Source organism: Paralichthys olivaceus, chromosome 5, assembly GCF_024713975.1.
Source record: "Paralichthys olivaceus isolate ysfri-2021 chromosome 5, ASM2471397v2, whole genome shotgun sequence".
In the NCBI taxonomy this organism is placed as follows: domain Eukaryota; kingdom Metazoa; phylum Chordata; class Actinopteri; order Pleuronectiformes; family Paralichthyidae; genus Paralichthys; species Paralichthys olivaceus.
This window is the reverse complement of record NC_091097.1, coordinates 3,943,976-3,965,364: the sequence shown is the minus strand read 5'-3', so window position 1 is coordinate 3,965,364 and position 21,389 is coordinate 3,943,976. Positions and strand designations below refer to the sequence as shown.

Here is a 21,389-nt window from a genome sequence, read left to right as displayed (position 1 = left end):
AGATCCTGCAGCTCGACAGGAAAACCAGCCAATTGGATAAAGATATGACCCCCCTCCCCCCGCCCCCTCGGATTGAGGTGATATTGATGAAACAGATCATGTTTGTGTCTTATCCCAGGGCCACAGTCTGGGGGGGCCCGGACCCCAGGAGCCCCTGGGGCCCACATCAGGTGCATCTATAGAATTTTTAAAAATCAATTGGATGGTTCTTAATGATTAGAAATTGGAAATCAAACTAGTATTTGCTCTAGTCTCACAGAGGAGCCATATAGAAATTCAAAGTTTCACACCTAAGGCATTAAAATGTATAGTGTGGTCATTCGTTGTAAAGTTTTTTGAATTTATTTTTTGTCAAGCTGTATCTGTAGCATTGGACTGATTTCCCTTTACAATAATAAAGCATGAGGAGTCATTAAAATGTACTTTAAATGACACAGGATACAAGCACATCGAGTTGGCACATATACAAATGAAGGACGGGGCTACACAATTAATTTGTTTGCAGTAACTGGAGTCATTTTAGCAGATCATTCAGCTGTAAGTGATTTACAAACAGTTTGTCGGATGAAACAATGAAATGAATCTGATATTCAACAGCGCCATCCTTTGGGTTATCGCAGTAACGACACAAAAATGAGTTCTTTCATGCACGGGCCGGTGTGGAGATATAGGGCTGCTATTGTTTGTTGTGGTTAAACACTTGAACGCTGAGGTCAGCAGCTCTTTCTAATGGTGAGTTGACCGTAATGGATCTCTGCGCCACTGATGTCACAGCTGAAGGCGCACTGTTGCACCATGATGTCAGAGGCGCAGTCAGACGCGCACGCACATCTGAGCAGCCCCAGGGCCATCCCTCGGATTAGCGCTTGAGCCGCAGGATTTACCGGAGAGGTGCCTATAATTCACCGGGAGCGACGCGCCGAGTCGGAGCAGTCGGAGGGATCCAGATTCACTTCATGTTCCAGTGGAGCCACAAGCTTCTTTTTGAATATCATTGCCAGACGCATTTTGCGCACATGACTCCAGGACTTTCCACACTGGACGCAGCAATTTCGAAAACTCTTATCCGAGTGACCAAAGTGGAGCCATGGCAGGTTTTACTCACGGTGCAACTAGGAGTGTTTGGGAACTTTTTTGGGGGAGTCTGCTGTTTTCATTAGTCATCTGAGGAGTGGTAATGTGCGTTATTCCTGCTGTCAGTGGACACGTCTAATCCCAACCCCGATTACAGCGCACGGATGGATTGTTTCGTGTCGGCCAGTTGGCTGACACCAGGGCCCGGTCACATTCAGTTAACCGCTAAATTTGCATCTTGAGTTAAAGTCATTTAGGGGCAGTTCAGTGTAATTTGTAAGCGGGTTCCCGGTTTCTCCTCCCGGCGTCAGAATGAGGAGAGCTGTGCTGAAAGAAGCCGCCAAACGATTCCCCTGGTTGGCCAATGTCACCTTGTACGGCTGCTTATTTGCCGGCGGTGACCTGGTCCATCAGCTCATAGCTCAGAAGGAGCGCATGGACTGGAAACACACTCGTAACGTGGCCATCGTGGCAATCAGTTTCCATGGAAACTTTAATTACTTCTGGCTACGAGCCCTGGAGAGGCGCTTCCCTGGAAAATCTGCCGGGATGGTTTTCCGCAAACTGCTGCTGGACCAAAGCTTCGCGTCGCCTTTGGCCACCAGTGTCTTCTACACAGGTGAGACTGTGACAATCACAAGTGTTTATGTCGAGAGTTCAGTGAACTTTTTCCATTCCAGTGAAGTGTCAACAATCTGTATTCTTCTTTACAACTGTGACAACACAACCTATTAATAGTAAGGCTATAACTGTGCCAGCATGCACCCACACTTAGTGAGATAAGACAGGCAGAAATCTCGGGATGTACTTCACATGCTTTACAGTCAGTAGTGATGTGATGCAGATATATCTCAATTAAACATTATTAAGGAAAACCTGAGGAGTTAGACGCGTTGTTAGATTGTGCGTAATGACGCACGGATGGTTATCTGTCTGTCCTGCAGGGGTGAGCTTCTTGGAGGGCAAAGAGGACATATTTGAAGACTGGAGAGAGAAGTTCTTCAACACCTGGAAGGTAAGAAAGGCCTCGGCAGCGTCACCTGAATTAAAGTCACCTTCTCCTCCGCTGCTGCTGCTGTTGCTGCTCCTGACCAGATTAGCCTAGATTGTGCAGTGTGGCTGCAGGCACGACGCCCGGGAGCAAGCGGGGTAATTCAATCGAGACAGAGGATAAAATAAATCAGCGAGTTCAGGACGTTTTGGAGCTGAAGTCCTGCCAAATGAATAAAGCACTTCAGTCTCATGCTACTGTAACGGTGTGATCCTGGTCAGAATACACAGACATTTAACAACAACAGCAGTTTGAAGGCAGGAAAAGCACATTGTCTATATCTGAGCAAAAACATTTATCATTATAAAAATGTCATGTCACCATGATATTGTTTCAAGAAATGTAATCAATCATTTATCACACTGAAAACAAACATTTCCTCTTTTTCATTTTTGCTGTTTTCAAACATCAAATACTAAAATACAAAAATTAGAGATGAAATGATTTGATAAGACATATTTCTGCATTGCAGTAAAACAAATGATACCAAGTATGAGAAGCCAGAGCGAGATATTAAACGGTAACAGCGTTGTGCAGGTTCCTTTGTTTAAAGAGGGGGGACACATCTAATTTCTTTACAAAGATGGCTCCCACATTCAACACATCCAGTATAAACTGTAATTATCTTTAATGTGTATCTTCATTGGATTCTGTGGAGCCCTTCAAAACACTCATCATGTCCTGCTTTCACTTTCAGACTGGACTCATGTACTGGCCTTTTATGCAGGTAAACGTCAACTCCGTTTATGTGACTTTATTGCTCGACGAAAGTGTTTCACTTTAATGCCAAAGGAAGTGTACCAGGTAAAATTATAAACAAGAGCACATTTTCCTGTATCCCAGTGACAAGCCTAAATGTCATAACTGATGCAGTACTGATGAGTCTGTTTCTGTCAGTAAAGGTAAACCACATTCTCCTTTATTTATTTCAAAGTGGCCTCACATCAGAATACATATGTGTTCTTCCTGCGCATGAAGCATCACTCATCTCTAACTGCCTTTACTCATAATATTTAAAAAGGAGTGTGTTCTTTCCCCTTAATGCCACAACAGCATTAAGGGGAAAGAACACACATGGAATGAAAATTATATTCATCTGTTTTTTGCTTTGGTGCAATATAGATACATACAAACTATTAATTTAAGATTTACTCCAATACATTTTTTTTTATATTACTACTCCTTATATTAAAAGGACAAATTAATAATTGCTTCTTGAAATTAGAAAATACTTTGAATGATTTAAAGAATTGGTTTGATTTCAGCTTTGAATGATCCTCAGTATACTGAACAGTAATGTAGGTGACCATTGTCCTGTTCTCTTCCCTCTCACTTCTGACAGTTTCTGAACTTTGTTCTGATGCCATTATACATGCGAACGGCCTTCATGGGCTGCTGCGCCTTCCTGTGGGCCACCTTCCTGTGCTTCTCGCGGCAGGACGGCGACGGCACTGCCGCTGTGGCTCTGGCTTTTGTCATGGATCCCCGTAAAACATTGGAGGAGATGCGTGAGGCCCGGCTGGCCAGAAGAAGGCAAAGGACCCAGAAGGAAAACTGAAGGAAGGAGGAAAAGAGGGTCACTACGTCTGTCATTCAAGCGTTTGAGCTTCGATAGCAGGACAGAAGGCGTTTTGACCTTTGCTAAAACCACACAAAGGGAAAGTGTAGAGAGCTGAAGAGCATCTCACTGGTTTATGAGAAACACTGTGTTACTGAGTACATACATCTGTCACATACACTCACATCTGTTTGACTGTAATATAGTAAATATGAAGAATTCACTGGAAGCATGGACCTATGGACTTCTCACTGTAAAGGGTATCTGTGATGTGATGAGGGACTGCGGCTGGTTGCTGTTGATGTTGGTTTGATGTGTGTCGATCAGGTTTAAGGGCTCACTTTTTCTTTACACTAGTCGTGCCTTCTTTTGGTGACAAGACCCCTGGTCCACGAGCTGGAGGTGTTTGGCTGACTGGGCATTGGTCACTAGTGGTAATGAATGCACTGAGATATATACATATATACATATGCTTTTGTTTTGGGATGCACTGATGTGTCAGGCCGACAGCATACACAAGACAACAGGCTTCAAAATTAGACAGGTTCATTGATGAGAATATTCTGAAGATATCAAGTGGTGGCATTAGAGGAAAGGTCAGGATGTTGTCAGAAACATTACAAGAGATATACCTACATTGTGGGCTATTACTACCTAACATCAACAACTAATTCTTACAAGCCTAACAGAAACATTTTGAATCCAGCATCAAAAACATCAATGGAACGCAATACCAGTATTACCAGAGACGTAATATTGAGCTTTAGTTAGGAGGTAGGCCTGCTTCTGGGTTTTATGCTCAGCTAAGCTAATCACTTGATGGCTGTAGATGGATATTAGTGTAAACAGACATGAGGGTATACGTCTCCTCATCCAACTCAATTCCATTTTTTTCATACAGCAGTAAGAAAGAGTATAAATATATTTTCAGAAATGCTGAACTCTCTCATTGAGGATGACGGCGATGCTAAGCTTAGCACTACCAGTAAAAGGGCTCATTATGTGTTAATACAACAGGATATTTGTCAGTGCATCCTACTTGTGTTGTGTGTCCTAGTTTTACCTGTTTTACCTGTGAAACTACACGTTCTCAATCCTGTCCTCTTACTTGAATGATCACATAGGTTGCCATCAGCCCAGCTACCTTATCATGCAACACATCCAGTTATCTGCACCAGACCCATCATTTACTTTTGAATAGATTTTAATTAGAGATGTTTGAAGATTTGTGTAGTTTACTTCTATTTATCCAAAAGAGAAGAAAGAGACTTTCAGATATACAGGTTTGTATCAGCGGTGTATAACTGGTTTGTACATAATATTTATAGACAAAATCTTATTTAACTTTAGGGTCGAGCACACTTTTAGCAGTTTGAAGCAAGCCTTCTGCATAACTACATAGACATTCTGTTTTTCCATGTTCAACATGAACATAACACCTCAAAGAATATAATTTATTCTTCAGAACAGAGATATATTGTAATATAGTAAACTGTGAGAACCTCAACTATTTCATTGCATCAGTACTGTGATATTATCAGAAATGGGACACTTCTGTTGTGTGAACACTTGTACGTCCAATTTGACATAAGGGACTGGACATTAAAAGTGATGAATAAATCACAGTCAAACAGTTCTATCTCATTGAATAGATGTGATGTCACGGCTGAGATTTTAAGGGAAATTGGTTCAAACATAAACAACAAAGTGTTGCACTGTCAAGGCTGGAATACCAATTAAAGAGTATCCAAGAGTCCCAGGTTTACTCCAATTGACCATTGTCTAACTTTTGTTTTATGACCTGAACCGTTTGCGTTTATATTGAGCTCTTTGTAGAATTGATTGTACCCTGGGAAGATGCTGTTGATGGAGGGATGCAGACATGGCATTTGAGGCAGAACGAACGTGGCTGGAGAGCAATAGTCTGCCCTGTGGAGGTTGGCTGCAGGGGTTTCATGGCAACATCCACCATCAGGTTGCTCAGAGAACTGGGGATCCACAGATAAGCCCTATGCCAGACCATAAAAGAAACCTCACACAGAACGCTGCAGCCAATAGCTCTGGATCAGGAGGAAAGATCCCAACTGGTCCCCAAGATGCAAGGGACATGCACCCAGGTCTGATCAACCTGTGGTGTCTCGTGATTAAATATCTGATGACACTAAGGTACACAACTGAAGACATGTCCCTAACATCCTCTGGTGGTTACTAACATCCAATAACATCAACTAGTTTTTGGCATTAATTACTGTGGTAGAACATACAAGGAATATTCTCCATCTTGTCCTATTTTCTAAAATGGGACAGTGTTTAATTTGAAAAGGCATAGAGGTAATGATGTCTGATCTACTGAGTGGCCACATGGCTTTCATAGTCAAATTTACCTTTAGTCTCAGCGTAGCCTCAAATTGGGCCTGTATCATTGATTGCCAAGATGCACAACTGAAGTTATGTCCCTAACATCCGCTGACGGCTGCTAACACTTGCTGACATCTACTGGTAGTTTGTTACTTTATTTGTGCAGAAGACCTTCAAACGTACAAGGGATATTCACTATTTTCAAAAATGTTCTTAGTTTCCTTTTTCTTATGTCTTCAGAGTTCAAGACTTTTTATTTTTTCCTACACAGAAAATTCGGGGTAAGGAAGTATTATCTCACACAGAAGACCAGTAACCACCAATTAATTTATCTGACAGTTGTTCCAGTGTATAAAGTGCATAATTAGTAAAATTTCCTCTTCATTATTCTGGCAATCCTAAATAAACATTTTCAAATTGTTTTTCTTGTTATTCTTATATATATATATATATATATATATGTATATATATATATATATATATATATTTGGTTGAATTTTAAGTATAAACATATTGAAACAATTCCCTAATATTATCAATGAAATGTGAAAAAAGTTTGATGTTATGCCATAGATGTACTTAAACTAAGAAAATCCACATTTCTCATTTTAACGCATGAGGCGAGAGACTGATCTGATATTCCCCCACTAAAATGATACGTAAAATGACACTTTTTTTCATGCTGTGAATTGGTCTTGTAAAATAAGGACTTAATCCTCAAATTTCACACTTTTGAAAAAAAGCATAAAAGTCAAATTCTAAGCAGAGAACTATACCTACAGCCAAAGTTAAAGATAAGGTCGTCAGGTCACTTTGACAACATGTGTATGAAGCAAGGCAGATGGATCTGTGTGTGTGTGTACAGCAGCTTTATGCTCTGATGATGGTGTGTGTGGATTAACCAGGATCAGATAGGCCAGACTAATCCCTCTGAAAAGGACAGAGTTGATCCATTGTGACCTCTGACCCCACAAACAGGAAGTTAAATTCTCCAATCAGAGCCAACGGACGGGTCAGGTGCTGTATAACTGAAACATAACCACCTTACTTTACATCATATAAATGGCCAGATGCAGAACAGGAGGAGGGGCATGAGGGGTAGCATGCTTTCCTGCATAAAGGTGTAATACCTGGGAATAATATAGTGTTTTTATTCAGAGGAAAGGAATAAAGTGTTACAGGTCAGTTAATGTGATGCATGTATGCATCTAGATTCTTTCCTTTCAGCTGTTAATGACTCGATGTGAATAAAACTCTGATGTTTTTTTAAGATCTTATTTCTTTTGTGTGGATAAAGAACCATTTGATTAAAGCTGCACCTAAAGTGGTTGTTTTATTTACATGGTAAATTGAAGTAGAAATGCCTAAGACAATTACATATATAAGAATACATTATAAATTGATGTCTTTGAACATCACTGTTTGAATAATGTGAAGTTTTAACTTTTAGATGTGTACACAGGAACTATCACACAATGATAAAATAGGCTCCCTTTAAAGACGGGGGTGTCTTTACACCTTTTTTCCTGACAGGAAAGCTATTTTATGTCTCATCTCGGCCTGTTCCTTTGTGGTCATCTTCTTTGTGGTGTTTTCGGGGGGATGTCTTTTTGGGTCATTTTGCATCTTTGTAGACATTGTGTGTCTCTTTTTTAGTATATTTGCATCTCAATTTAGTTGTTTTGATTCATTCATTATAATGTCTCTTTTAGGTCGTTTTGTGTATCTGTTGAAATGATTTGTCTGTTTAGAATGGATTGTGTGTCATTTGGGTTGTTTTGTGTCTGTTTTTAGATATTTTGAGTCACTGGGGTCAGGATGTGTGTCTTTATGGTCATTTTCCCTCTGTAACTATTTCGTGTCTCTTTATTATTGTTTTGCGTCGTCTCTTTTTAATTGTATTGTATCTTTTTCTTGTGCCTTGTGTCACCTAAGAGTTGTTCTCTGTGTCTCTCTGATTGTTTTTTGTCTCTCTGATTATTTTGTGTTTCTCTGTAGTTGTTTTGTCTCTCTCTGATTGTTTTGTGTCTCTCTACGATTGTTTTGTGTCTCTCTCTGTAGTTGTTTTGTCTCTCTCTGATTGTTTTGTCTGTCTCTGATTGTTTTGTGTCTCTCTTTAGTTGTTTTGTGTCTCTCTGTAGTTGTTGTGTGTCTCTCTGTACTGGTTCAGTGTCTCTTCACAGTTGTTTTGTGTCTCTCTAGTTGTTTTGTCTCTCTCTGATCGTTTTGTGTCTCTCTCTGATTATTTTGTGTCTCTCTAGTTGTTTTGTCTCTCTCTGATTATTTTGTGTCTCTCTAGTTGTTTTGTCTCTCTCTGATTGTTTTGTGTCTCTCTCTGATTATTTTGTGTCTCTCTAGTTGTTTTGTCTCTCTCTGATTATTTTGTGTCTCTCTAGTTGTTTTGTCTCTCTCTGATTGTTTTGTGTCTCTCTGTAGTTGTTGTGTGTCTCTCTCTGTACTGGTTTAGTGTCTCTTCACAGTTGTTTTGTGTCTCTTTTCGGTCGTTGTGTGTCTCCGTTGTCATGTTGTGTCTCTTTGTGAGCCTCTAGTACTCATGATCGTTCACTGAGAATCCATCAACACGTCTGGAGTCAACTGTGAAGATTATGCAGATATTCCTCTCCACTGATATCACCTCTCTGATTGGACCACAACCCTGATCCCGCCTATCACCATATGATTGACGTACAATGCACCAATAGCGCGGGTGAACGACGCTGTCGTGAACTCATGATTGGTGAACCGCTGTGCACCGTATGAATGGACGCTTGTATTGTTCGACGTCCTCCCGAAGCTTGAGCGAACTTTACCGGATCAAACTGCTGCAACGCGACTCTTTCTTTTCTCCTTCTCCTTAATTCGACCCACGAACTGTTGGGCTGTGAAACCAGCGCGTGAAGGAGGTGCAGAAAAGGAAACCGGCTCGTTGACGCCACGTTGAACGAGGCTAAGTTCAGCTGAGAGTGAGTTACAGCTGTGATGTGTTTGTCTGAGCTGGGATTTAAATGGTTAACGCTAAACTCCGTTAGCTGAACTAGCTCATTTCTCTGCATTTACGAGCCAACGTTCTCCTGCTGGGTTGCTGCACTTCTGCTGTGAGTAGTTTGAGTTATCATCTGCAGTGTTGATACAAACAGGTGTTTGTATCGACCAGCCCCATGAGGGCTGCAGTTCCCCGTTATCTTCTGCCTCAGGCTCCCGTTGTTTTGTTTCTTGTGGCCAGACTTCACGTTAATCTTGTATTTCATTTACTTAACAAGTGGATCGTGTTCCCTTTTTGTTGAGTTTTACTGACTTTTCAATGTGTGATCAATCGCCAGGATCGATTATTTAATTCGTCGCACATTGTAAACTCAAAGAAACGTTATAAGAAGTTGGTTGAAAGTCATTCATGTGATTTGATCGCTCCCATCGAAGCGCGATGTTAGCGATGACGAGTCTAGAAACGGGGGTTTCATCTGAACACAGAGCTAATTGTTGGTTAACATATAATGTGTTTCTATTGTTGACGCCCTGCACTTGTCTCAATGTCTCGTTTCACTGGACCCGCAGACCAGTGTGGGTGCAGGACCGGAGAGCCAGCACTCCGCCGGGCCTGGAGATGGGGGATCCAGGGCCTCCTGAGTTTGGGTCCCTGGAGGAGGAGCTGGAGCACTGGAAGGATCAAGCTGCCAGGCACCAACAGAGGTGAAGTCCCCCCTGTTTGTGTTGGTTTATTTCGATCCCCGTCAGCCACTACTCTTCCTGGGGCACCCACAAGTTTTCTATACCAGTACTTCAATAATAGAGACACATCAACACACAACCGCATCACTTATACTAACAAAAGACTCACAATACAGTGAATACAAAGCATAACCAACATCAAACTCTAACCTATTATAGCTCAAGGTGTATTATTTAATTATTTATGGGATATTAGCTTTCTACATTCACATTGCATCTTCAAGATCAACAAACAATTAAATCATATAAAACATAATGTAGTGCTCTGCAACAGATACAGTTTAAATTTTTTAAAACATGTCTTATTTTCTGAGCTATTCCATTTTTGGCCACGTTTGCTTGATAATTAATTGTCCACTGTATTAAACCAGGAAATTAGTTTCTGGGCAAAATTATAAATCACTATAAAGTTAATGCATGTTGGTGTTAATAGAAGAGATGACTCACAACTTCAAAAGTCTTACACTGATTTAACTGTGGATACATTATAAAGTTATATATTTATACTGTATCGTGATGTGAGAATACATATTTGGCTTAATTTGCCTGTTTTTTGTATATGTGTGTTCCTAACCTTCCAACGCAGTCAATTTTGATACCTTCCACATTTAAATCACAGAGCCCCTAAAGTCCTCAAGATGACATTTGATCTGTTAAGATAAATAAGTTAATATTTTGTTTGAACATGTTAATATTGTTCCAATAAGATCTTATCTGCAAATTTTGAATCTCCCAGTACCTCTTGTTCTGTTGTAAATTCTTAAAACAATAATGAGTACTTTTTAATTGCTCTCCAGTTCACTTTGTAGAAATATGAGTCCCTAGAAACTCCTGCAAGACAAACTATCATGAACCCTGAGGTGTTTTCCTTTTAAACACTTTTCTGTGGTGTCAAGATTTTTGTGTAGAATCTGTGTATAATCCATGAAGGACAGATCTTCTTTCAGTGGGAAAATGGTCAGGTTGTGTTTTTCATCCAAACACGTCTGGTGTAGACTCAGACTTTGTCTGTGTGCTCTATATGTGAGAGTTTTTTGCTGAATTAATTATACAAACAGAAACGCTGTGAAAGAATAACATAACACATGATATTTATTCTCTGCGTCTATGGCGATCAGTGCGGATGAAGCCCAAGAGGAGCTGCAGGAGTTTCAGCAGATGAGCCGTGACTACGAGGGGGAGCTGGAGACGGAGCTGAAACAGTGTGAGGCGCGAAACCGCGAGCTGCTTGCCACCAACAGCCGCCTTCATATGGAACTAGAAAACTACAAGGTACATTATCGGTACTCGCAGCACTTGCAGAAATATAATTTACCCACATTGCAGCATTATAAATAAACCAGAAGCTGAAAAATAGACATTAAAAATTTAGAATTGATATGCAGAGAAATGTATCAAAGCTCAAACTCTGACAAAGATGAATAAAAGAGACACTTCAGCTGTGGATGGTTAAATAGTTTGGGCATAAAAGCAGTTTTATTCCAGTGTACCATGATAGATGGAGTAGTCTTGTTTCTTCCAGAGTTGTACAATTGTACAAAGCCAACTGGACTTTCTCTTGGTTCTCAAAGACATGTCACCTCTCATCTCAAAGGCCTCTTCTTTTTTAAATGACTAAATGGAGGTTTCAGGTATTTAACCTCTGTGGGTCTTTTCAGAGTCGTTACGTTTAACTGCAGTGCACATTGAAGAGAACAGAAGTCAAAACACACACACTCGTACAGATCATTACATACTCTTTGTCCCACATCACCCACTGGAACAAAAGCTTGGCGTCATCAGAACTTTACACCGCCGAGCACAAAACATACCCACAAGGACCAGGGGCAAGGTGAAGGATCAAAATCGCATCAGGGACGACCACAACTTGGAACAATATAGTGATTCCATATGTTACTGGAGTCTCTGAAAAACTGAGGCAAATGTTCTTGCAAACACCAGAAGCTTGTTTCCCTAAAGAATAAAACTTCCAGAGACAAATAGAACAAGGTGGTTTATGCAGTCCAATACAATGATGATTGCATAGACCTATACATCAGGGAAGCAAAACAACCAATACATAAACTGTTGGCACAACATAGGAGTGTCACTTCCCCAGGACTCAAAAGTTCACGAACACTTCAAGGACTATTAATATTTCCTTCTAACCATCCCTGATTTCGGGAGCATCGCTAATACAAGTCATCGGTTAATTTGCTTTTATAGCTTTTACTGAGGCTTGTCCAGAGGTGCAAATTATTTTAATAGCATTGAATCAACAAGCTGCCTGTTAAAGTGGATCTGAGTGGGTATTTCCCTAATTATCAGCTGATACTAGTTGCATTTTATAGCTTCTGTTTGCCTGTGATGAATAGACTTCATTGGTGCTGTTGCCTGAACTCACACACATACACACACACACTTTCACAGAGGACTTATTCAGTGTGGGAAAAAGCAGCTGATGCCTCCTGCTTGGTCTGTGTCTGGAGGGGATGGGAGTTCTTCCATCAGACTCCAGCAATGTCACAGTTCACTCACACCATTTTCTCTCCTAACAAAACAAGTATATCGTCCTTCTGAGAGCAGATCTATTAACTGCCATTTTGAGGGAGAGTTGATTATTTAAAAAAAACAAGGCTCAACTGGAATGGTGCATACCTCACAAAACAGTGGAGATCATGGAATTATAATGTCCATAACTGAATTAATCCAAATAATCGTAGCTACGTATTAGTGCTAGTTACAAAGTTCTAGCTCTATTTGTAACTTTACAACAGCTGAAAAGAAAAAAAAAAAACACCTAAGCCCTTTATGAAACCACATTTAAATCTGGGAGGTCTGGATTTTGTTTTGGAGCCGCTCCAAATTTGACTCACTCGTAGATATGAATCCTCTAAATTTGGATGAGTTTTTTAACCCATCAAGATCCATGAATCTTATTTTGCAATGTTAAAAAAAAGTGATTTAAAAAGGCTTCATCTGTCCCTCTGTCCAGATCCATGACAAATGTCTTGACCCAAACAAATATAAACAAACTGACAGGAGTGAAACAGAACCTCCTTGGTAGAGATAAAAGAAAAAGTACTATTAATCCAAATTAAACTAATGCACTGGAGATAAAGTTAATTATTAAACATCAAGCTAATACTATGTTTTCGAGAGGTTGATTCGAATGTATGTTATTCTGTTGAACTGTATGTTTTTAGACTGAGAGGTTTCTTTAATATTTCACCTGCCCTGATTGATTCAAATTTGTAAATACATATAAATGGCCTCAATAAAAAAAAAAAAAGTTCTTTATGAAATTAGGGTGTATTGCAAGACTGTTAAACTACATGATTTATGGCTCTGTGTCACTGGCAACTGAATTCATAATAATATCAATGTTTATATTTTAAAATAATAGTAGTAATACAATTTATAATAATATTATTATTGGTGGAGAGGGTAATTTAGAAACAGGTCCTCAGTGATTATGTGAAAAGGATTTTTAAAGCTAATTATAAATCATTTACTCCTTAGTTGTTATTTTAAAGGGTTCGGGGGAACTGCGCGGAAAAATACTGAAGATCTGTGCAGATTCATGTCAAAATAGAATAAGAGTCATGCGGCTGCAGCAGTTAAAGAGGCTGTCAGAGCAGTAAACCTGGTTTATCTCAAACAGCATGCATGTCCAGTATGCAGAGACTTCATGGCATTTGTTGAAACATGCTGAAGCTTGACACAGTGTAGTGTTGTGTGATACCTGGTTTTGTGCAAGCCTCACAATGTCTCCTCTGAGATTGGCACAGACAATAATTTACCACTAAAAGATAAAAAGGTACAAATTCATATGATATGAATCAACAACATGATTGTAATATAAAAAGTTATCATGGTCTGATTGGGGTATATGCAAAACATGTTACATTTCCTTTCTGATGCTTTTCTTTTGGCTTTTAGTTCAATTTAATGTTTAAATGCTTTGAAGTTGAAATCTATCCACTTGATTTTATCTTCTACTCATCTGCTGTGGTTTTTATCTTCTTTTCCCCTGCTGACACTGTGGCTGGCCTCCTACCAGGAGAAGTATGAGATGCATCACTCCGAGGCCTGTCGGCAAATCTCCAGCCTGGAGGGAGACCTGGCTGAGACCACGGCCGTCAGAGACCATCTTCACAAATACATCAGAGAGCTGGAGCAGGCCAACGATGACCTGGAGAGAACCAAGAGGTCAGGAAGCTCACAGGGTGTTGTACTGTACCGCAGAAATTCATTTGCTCCAGTTCTGAACAGAAACCATGTGTTTTTCATAGTGTGACTAAATGGATTTTAGTCATGGCTGTAAAACTACAGAGAAATTAGCCAGATCTGCATTTGAATACTGCAATTGATTATTTCAAGTATATATGTATTACCACAAAACTCATAATGGCCCATGAGGAAAAATAATTGAATATTCTTCATTACGCAACATCAGTTATATTTTTTTTACCAAACCTTCTCCCTAACCTTTTTCTCTGACTTCACTGACACTCTAACAGTGATCATAAGACAGGTTCGCAAGTTGGAAAAATCCTCTAAAGTGATAGTTCAGCCGTCCTCCCAAAGCTAAAACATGCTTAGAAAGTATAATAATGTTAAAGTAAACATTTTTGCCCTTGATAAATTTAGAAATCACACCACTGAACTGGTTAGGAGCTGACAGGAAGTGCTGCAGTATCTGCGGAACATGCAGATTCCACATCTGGTCTAATACAACAGATCGAATAATTTCACATCATCCGCTGACGTCCCCCTTTTTTGCCTCGTGTGTTTCAGGGCAACCATCATGTCACTGGAGGACTTTGAGCAGAGGATGAACCAGGTGATAGAGAGAAATGCTTTCCTCGAGAGCGAGCTGGACGAGAAGGAGAATCTGCTGGAGTCTGTTCAACGACTGAAGGACGAAGCCAGAGGTAGAGAAGAGGCAAAACAGAATACCCACATATCATAATAGTTTTAATGCATGACTTTGGAAACTTTTCATAGAACCTTTGGCAGTGTGCCGCAGATCCTGGGGGTCAGCGCACCCCAATTTTAGAACCACTGTATTCTAGTTTAATAAACATACGTACATACACATTTAACTATAGTCACATAGTATCTACCTGCGATGCCTGTACTGCATTAGTCTGATTCCAGGCTTAAAACTTAAAGATCCCCCAAAAAATAATTTCTTAAATGTCAATGGAGAAAATGACAGTGAAGTGTGCGTGTGTGTGTGTGTGTGTGTTAGACCTAAGACAGGAGCTGGCAGTGCAACAGAAACAGCAGGTACAGGACAGGAAGCCGTCTCTCAGCAATGTCGTCAAAGAGCCTCCATCATCTTCCTCCACGGCCGGGCTGCCCACCCCTCCTCTCACCCCTGCAGATAAAGGAACTGAGGACAAAACCACGTCTTTGCCCTCTAACCAGCCCATCCCCTCTGCCACCACCACTACGCCGTCCAGACCTCCAGCCCAGACTGACTACTTCACCACACCTCCGCCCTCCAGCAGCAGAGGTCAGTTCATTAGCTGGTCTGGACTGAGTGATTCACATGTGTTTGTGTTTTTATACTTCCATGTGTGAAATCTACATTCGCAGCCTCAGGGCTTTGGACTGGTGCCATCCTTGGAGCACTTGCTCTCAGGCTGCAGGAAAACCATCTTTACAGTCATCAGCTTGAACTTGTGCTGCAATTTTCTTCATTACTGCCAACGACAATATGCACATTTTATTACCAACACCAAGGAGGTAGTTTTCGTCTGCGTTTGTTTGTCTGTCTCTATGTTAGTTAGCAGGATCGAGCAAATACAGATATTTTTGAAACTCAGGGTAGAACCATTTCAATGTTCTTGTGCATCTGGATAGGGGGGGGTCTAGGACCTTTCCCTTTATTCAACATAGCAAGATAAGACATTTTAAAAACTCTTGTTGATTTTTTTCAGAGAATAGTTAATGGATCTGGAGAGGAAAAAAAACAGCCATGTTCAGGGGACTGATATTTATGAGTGTGTGCAATTTGTTACACCTCCAAATGAAAATGGATCCAGTGCATTTAAACATGGTTTCATAAGGAGACTGTTGGGCCATGGTGGAGGTGTACTACTGAGTGATATAGATTATCTAAACCAGGTAATAATAATAATAATAAGTCTGTCATCATTATTTTTCAGGACAGGAAACCAGTGTGAGGCCTCTGAGTATCGCTGATCCAAAGTGATGATGAGTCAGAATCTATAAAAGTCTTAAAAGAAAAAACTATTCTGTTAATTTTTGTTTTGTTTTCCAGAGTATCTAATCAAATACATTAATAATTTAAGTTTAATAGAGAAGATGAAGCCACATCTCAAGCCAGGAATATTAAAATGAAATATTGGTGTAGCACAGGAGTTTTAATCTAATAAATTAGTTGATCACAAATAAGATTCTGATAATTGATTGACAAGACACTTTCTTGTGTCAGCTGTTAAACTGTCTTTTTTTTTATATCAATGTGAAGTGTCTCTGGACTGATCAGCTGGTTTGTGTGTGCAGGTGAAAGCCTTTCAGCGACCCCTCTCACCACCTCGGCGAGAATCTCGGCCCTCAACATCGTTGGGGAGCTCCTGAGGAAAGTCGGGGTGAGAACCGCTCTTGTGATTTATGACCCTGCGCTCTCATGGACTAAAGAGAACGTTCGTGTTAAATGAACTGTAATGAATCAACCTGTTCACACCCTCTGTGCTGTTTCTCATATGATGACCTGTCATGTGATGCTGCACGGTGCCTCAGGTTTTTCTTCACCGCGACTCATCGAACAGCACAAACGGCTGCTTCTCTGAAAGCTTAAGCTGTTAATTGATTTTGAAAGGCAATGCAATTTAGAGTGAATAGTTGTAGTGCTTCCATTTCTCTAGTGTTATCACAGTGTGAACAAATCGAACATTAACTCGAGCTGTGCCCAGACTGTAGTGTTGGGTTACAGTCAGTGACAAAGATTCTCAGGGGTTGAAATATCTCCATGTCATGCATTTTTACACTTTAAGGCAAAATGCACACACATGATGAATGTATCCAAATATTCACAAAACAAGAAAAAAACCCAGAACCAATTGACCATAAAATATCTGTTCATCTAACAATTCCAGAAGTCTGTCTGTCTTTCTAGCTTGAAAGGTTCAGTGTGTTGCATTTAGTGATATCTAGTGTTGAAGTTACATGTTGCAGCTGAACACCCCTCACCTCACCCTCCCCTCCCAAACATGAAAAACAACCTGTGGTAGCTTCAGTTGTCATAAAAACTCAAAAGGTGTTTTGATTGTCCAGTCTGGACTAATGTAAAAAACATGGCGGCCTCCGTAGAGAGGGTCCCCTCAATGTAAATATAAAGTATTTAAATATAAAGGTTCTTTTCTGGGGTAAAGAAAACTACAATTCAGACAATTTAGATGAAACAAACTAGTGAAAACATCATGAGGATTATTCTACATTAAATATCTGCCAATAGATCCCTTTCATCTAAATCTTACACACTGGACCTTTAATATCTTAAGAACTGTTCATAAACATCACATTAGGCAGGTGTATTGTTGGTGGCCCAAGGAAGAGCAGGGTTTAATTTGGTGTAGTTTGGACATGTGATATGCTCAATATGAACAAAATCTCAATAAATAGACGACCAGCAGAGGCTACTGGGACTTTTCAACATGACGTTGTCGATCATGACAACAGCGCGTACATGACAACGGCAACTGACTCTCCAGTTTGCGGTTCATACTGAGTTTTGCTTCACTGAACTTCTGTGGACAGCAGCACATGTTCACTTGCCTAAAATGACAGAAACAAAAGTTGTTTTTTAATGTGAACTATGACTTTTCATGCCCTAAACTGCAGCCAGCCACCAGGGGGTGATCCAGACAGTTTGACTTCACTTCTGGGGAGCTGTCATGTTGTTCCATCTTTACATACAGTCTATGGGATGGATCGCCATGAAATTTCATTTATGGCTCTTGGAGGATGAATCTTAATGAATGTGGTGACCCCTCTTGCGCCACCATGAGGTTGACATTTGTGGTTGTTTTTTTCCCCACCTAATTTGTGATAGAACCTCGAGTCCAAGCTGGCATCGTGTCGGGAATACGTCAATGAACAGACAGCTAATCGCAGAGGTCAAGCCGGAGGACAGGGGGTGCCGGCGGCCCAGAACTCCTCAGAAACCCATCCCACCAACGGCCTTTACAACAAGGGGTGAGGTGCTCTGTCCTGTAGGGAGCAACAGGCTAACAGATCTAATGTTCAGAAGAATAAACATACATATATATACGAACCTCCCATTTGTTACGTTCAAGATTACATCACTGTCTTCAGAACGCCTGATGGTGTTGGAGTTGCCAGAGAGGAGCAGAGAAACATTTTAATTTCTCAAAATCTTAAAAATATATATGTATATATTTGGTGCATATTTCTATGTGTAGAATTATTGTTGATCAATGTGTTTTTTTATTTATTCAATCTAAAACACTATTTCAGTACTTAAATAATATATTGACTGAACATTTCTATTTTAGGGTAAATGATCACTTAATAATTGTCATATCTCCTGAAAGCAGGAAATATTGTCTTGTTATTCAAAAGTAGAAATTCCTTTGAAGCATGTTTGCGAGTGAGGTGGGAGCGGCAGAAGAAGCTCTCTGAATGTGTCTGCCATGTTTTAACAGGCTGGTGAAGAGGTTAGACTTTGGAGCGGGACACAAGCTGCTGCTGTGAAAGTGAAGACATCCCCCACCTCTGTGGTCTGAGCTGCTCTCCTCCTCCTCCTGTCCGTCCAGCCTGGACCCCTCAAGCACGTAACGGTACCGTGCCTCGCACATTATAATGGTGGTTTCTGCTTCAGGACACAGGACGCTCTAACCGGAAGCTTCAGTGGTGAAATGGATGGAAATGTTACTGCAGGTACTCTGGGATGTCTTTGTCACCTGCTCAAATCTTTTCAGCACTCGCACTTAGCTTGATATACCTTCTTGGACTCGCGCTGCATGTGTCCACCTCACCTTCTTTGTTTGGATTTGTCAATTATTTTGTGTGTGTGTTTTTTTTTATGTGTGTGTGTGTTTCACTCTAAAGGTGTGTTCAGTGAATCTTTACAGAGAGAATTAAACTGTTTAGTGATGTAAGGAGACCAGGATTCATCCACTCAAATATAAAATGTTCATTTTCACAGCACTCTAGAGGAGGATGAATGTCCAGAGGGAAACAGCAGAACAAAATGACCCCAGTCAGTACTGTAGATTTCTCTCATATATATTTTCTAATTATTGTGGCTACTGCTGCCATGCCATGAAGTAGTCATTACGCCCACTTTTAATTTGAAATGACAGATACAGGTAGAGGAGCATAGATAAATACAAATGGACAACAGGACGGCTCCTCAAAGGGAAGCCAACATGTCCTGACCGACCCCTGGTGGCAAGCTGCAGAATAGGTCATAATCCCCACCTGCTCCATGTGCGCTGATGGGACATGGACTAAACAAAAGTCAAAATTTTCTCAAAGATTGTTTCTGTCATATTAGGTAGTTCTTATCACACTGGTGTTGGTTCAACTGTTCATGTTTCTGATGAGTTTGTTTCGAATTAGTTATTGGCTGCTATAAAAATGAGGTGAGACATGATAATTGACCGCTGAGACTGACTTATGATTGGTCAAGCAGGTGCATCTGTGGGATCCTGCTACTGAGACTCCATCCTCTGATCGGTACTGCAATGATACTGCTTCCAAATTAAGTCTTTGGTGCAAGATGCTTTTTTGCTTTGTCTGAACACACCTTGAGGGTGTTTGAGCAGGAAACACTGTAAGGGCACTTTTATTTTCACCACAACAGAGGGTTTTTTTCAATACTACTTTTATATTTATACCACACTGTCAGCCAAGGGACGATTTGTCAAATAATGGGTTTGCAAAGAGGCAAGATCTGTTTCAACAACTTAGTGCCACTAATCCAAGTGAGAATGAAAAAGAATAATTGTCCCTTGTTTTACTGCTTTCATCCAGGAAATAATCTGTATTTTTATATTTTACTGACTAGTTTCCTAACTGTAGACTGCAGAAGAACACAGACCTTTAATCTGTGTTGTCAGCCAATCATCTCTGAAGTATGGATGTACCTCCCACTGCTGTTTGTATTTGTCAGAGGAAAGAATACTTGTATAATGCTCAAAGGGAAACGGACTGAGTTGAGCGAACCAAGAAAGTAGCAAACACCACGTGTGAACACGATAAACTGAGACACCGGTCAAACATGTTTTCTAACTCGCTGTATCTCTCTGGGAGCCACGATGTTTTAATGAAACTTGGCCTTGGATGTTGCTTCACCCAGTGGCCATGAGCGGTTCTGCATCTTAAACCTGCCTTAATAAATACAGTTTCTAACGTTGTATTCAATGTGAAAGGAGTTTCTTATTAAGATTATCATCCTCTCTTCTCTCTGCTAGCTCCATGGACACGTTTAGACTCATTGTTTTTTTTGTTTTGGTTATGTAAAAAAAAATGAATTTGAAATGTCCATGTTAGCAGATGAGACATGGACCAAACTAACAAGTCAAAGTGCATGTTCTTCTCAAAGATGTTTCTGCCATTTTAGGTCATTCTTATGACACTGATGTTTGTTCAAGTGCTCATGTCGATGACAAGTTTGATTTTGCCTCTTACCTCAGCACAGGAGGTTATGTTTTCACCCCTGTCTCTTTGATTGTAAGCAAAATAATGCACAAACTACTGGACTGACTACCATGAGACTTGGAAGGATGTGGTATGGGTCAGGGATCCTGGTCAGGGTTCCTGATCGGGGGCGGATCCAGAAATATATATTTGTCACTTTCTTTGACATTTTGAGATGGTGGAAGTTTTTTGCAATTGTCAATGTTTTCCCATAGAATAAATCATGGATCTTTATCAACAAAATCAGACATATGTATGTAAGGGATATCTGTGAGTGTGTGATTTGATGCAGCTTGATTGAATTTCTGTGACTGTTGGTCCTTAGCATATGAGCTCTATTGAATCGCATTCTAGTTAGTTATTTGATGATATGAAAACAGGATAAAATGTTATGATTGAGAGCTAAGACTCATGATTGGTCGGATGCATTGGACGCCCACCGATACTGCGATGGCAGCTCTCGTATCCAGGATGTTTTGGCTTCACTTCTGGATAGTGTGATGAGGTGGAGAGGTCATTGATCGTCTTGGTTTTCCGTCAGTTATTGTCTTTAAATGCAGTCATCAGTGGAGCCTTACACTAACAGTTTAATATCATCAGCCCAGCAGATGAGTACATGATGCCTCTGTTTAAATGGTAAAATTAGTAAATCCACTTTCTATCCAGGAGTGAAAGTGAAGAACTTGTGAACTTCAGTGAAGGCTACTTGTGTTTTATGTTAAAAAGAGAAAAGTATGTAATAGAATGAATTGTAGTGTTATAGACTTTAGCTCTGCTGTAGGGTTCCTAATGTACGTAGATTATGGTTCAGTCGCTGTAGATGGGGTCGACTCGTGTAAAGCAGCAGCAGGTTTGGTCTGACTTGGTGAGTTTTCTTTTGCCTTATGTGACTCTATCAAACTACTTACATGTTCATGTATTATACAAAGTGTTCTAATGTGT

At 40.3% G+C, this 21,389-nt stretch overlaps 2 protein-coding genes across 3 annotated transcripts; both read left to right on the top strand.

The window, feature by feature from the left end:
• Window positions 1-3: 3 nt before the first annotated feature.
• On the top strand, window positions 4-3,832 carry mpv17l (MPV17 mitochondrial membrane protein like). The gene is made up of 4 exons (XM_020094462.2): window positions 4-1,693; window positions 2,019-2,089; window positions 2,823-2,852; window positions 3,468-3,832. Exons 1-4 carry the CDS (start codon window positions 1,387-1,389, stop codon window positions 3,681-3,683), a joined length of 624 nt encoding a protein of 207 aa, XP_019950021.2. The 5' UTR covers window positions 4-1,386; the 3' UTR covers window positions 3,684-3,832.
• Window positions 3,833-8,786: 4,954 nt separating this feature from the next.
• On the top strand, window positions 8,787-20,164 carry LOC109634324 (nuclear distribution protein nudE homolog 1-like). Of its 2 annotated transcripts, none has more exons than XM_020094753.2 (9): window positions 8,787-9,004; window positions 9,594-9,728; window positions 10,886-11,039; window positions 13,810-13,958; window positions 14,547-14,683; window positions 15,004-15,270; window positions 16,287-16,372; window positions 17,836-17,978; window positions 18,449-20,164. In XM_020094753.2, exons 2-9 carry the CDS (start codon window positions 9,643-9,645, stop codon window positions 18,495-18,497), a joined length of 1,071 nt encoding a protein of 356 aa, XP_019950312.2. In that variant the 5' UTR covers window positions 8,787-9,004; window positions 9,594-9,642; the 3' UTR covers window positions 18,498-20,164. The 2 variants fall into 2 exon arrangements, with proteins under 2 accessions (XP_019950312.2, XP_019950314.2); XM_020094755.2 differs by having other exon boundaries at window positions 8,996-9,136.
• The last annotated feature ends 1,225 nt before the right edge of the window (window positions 20,165-21,389 follow it).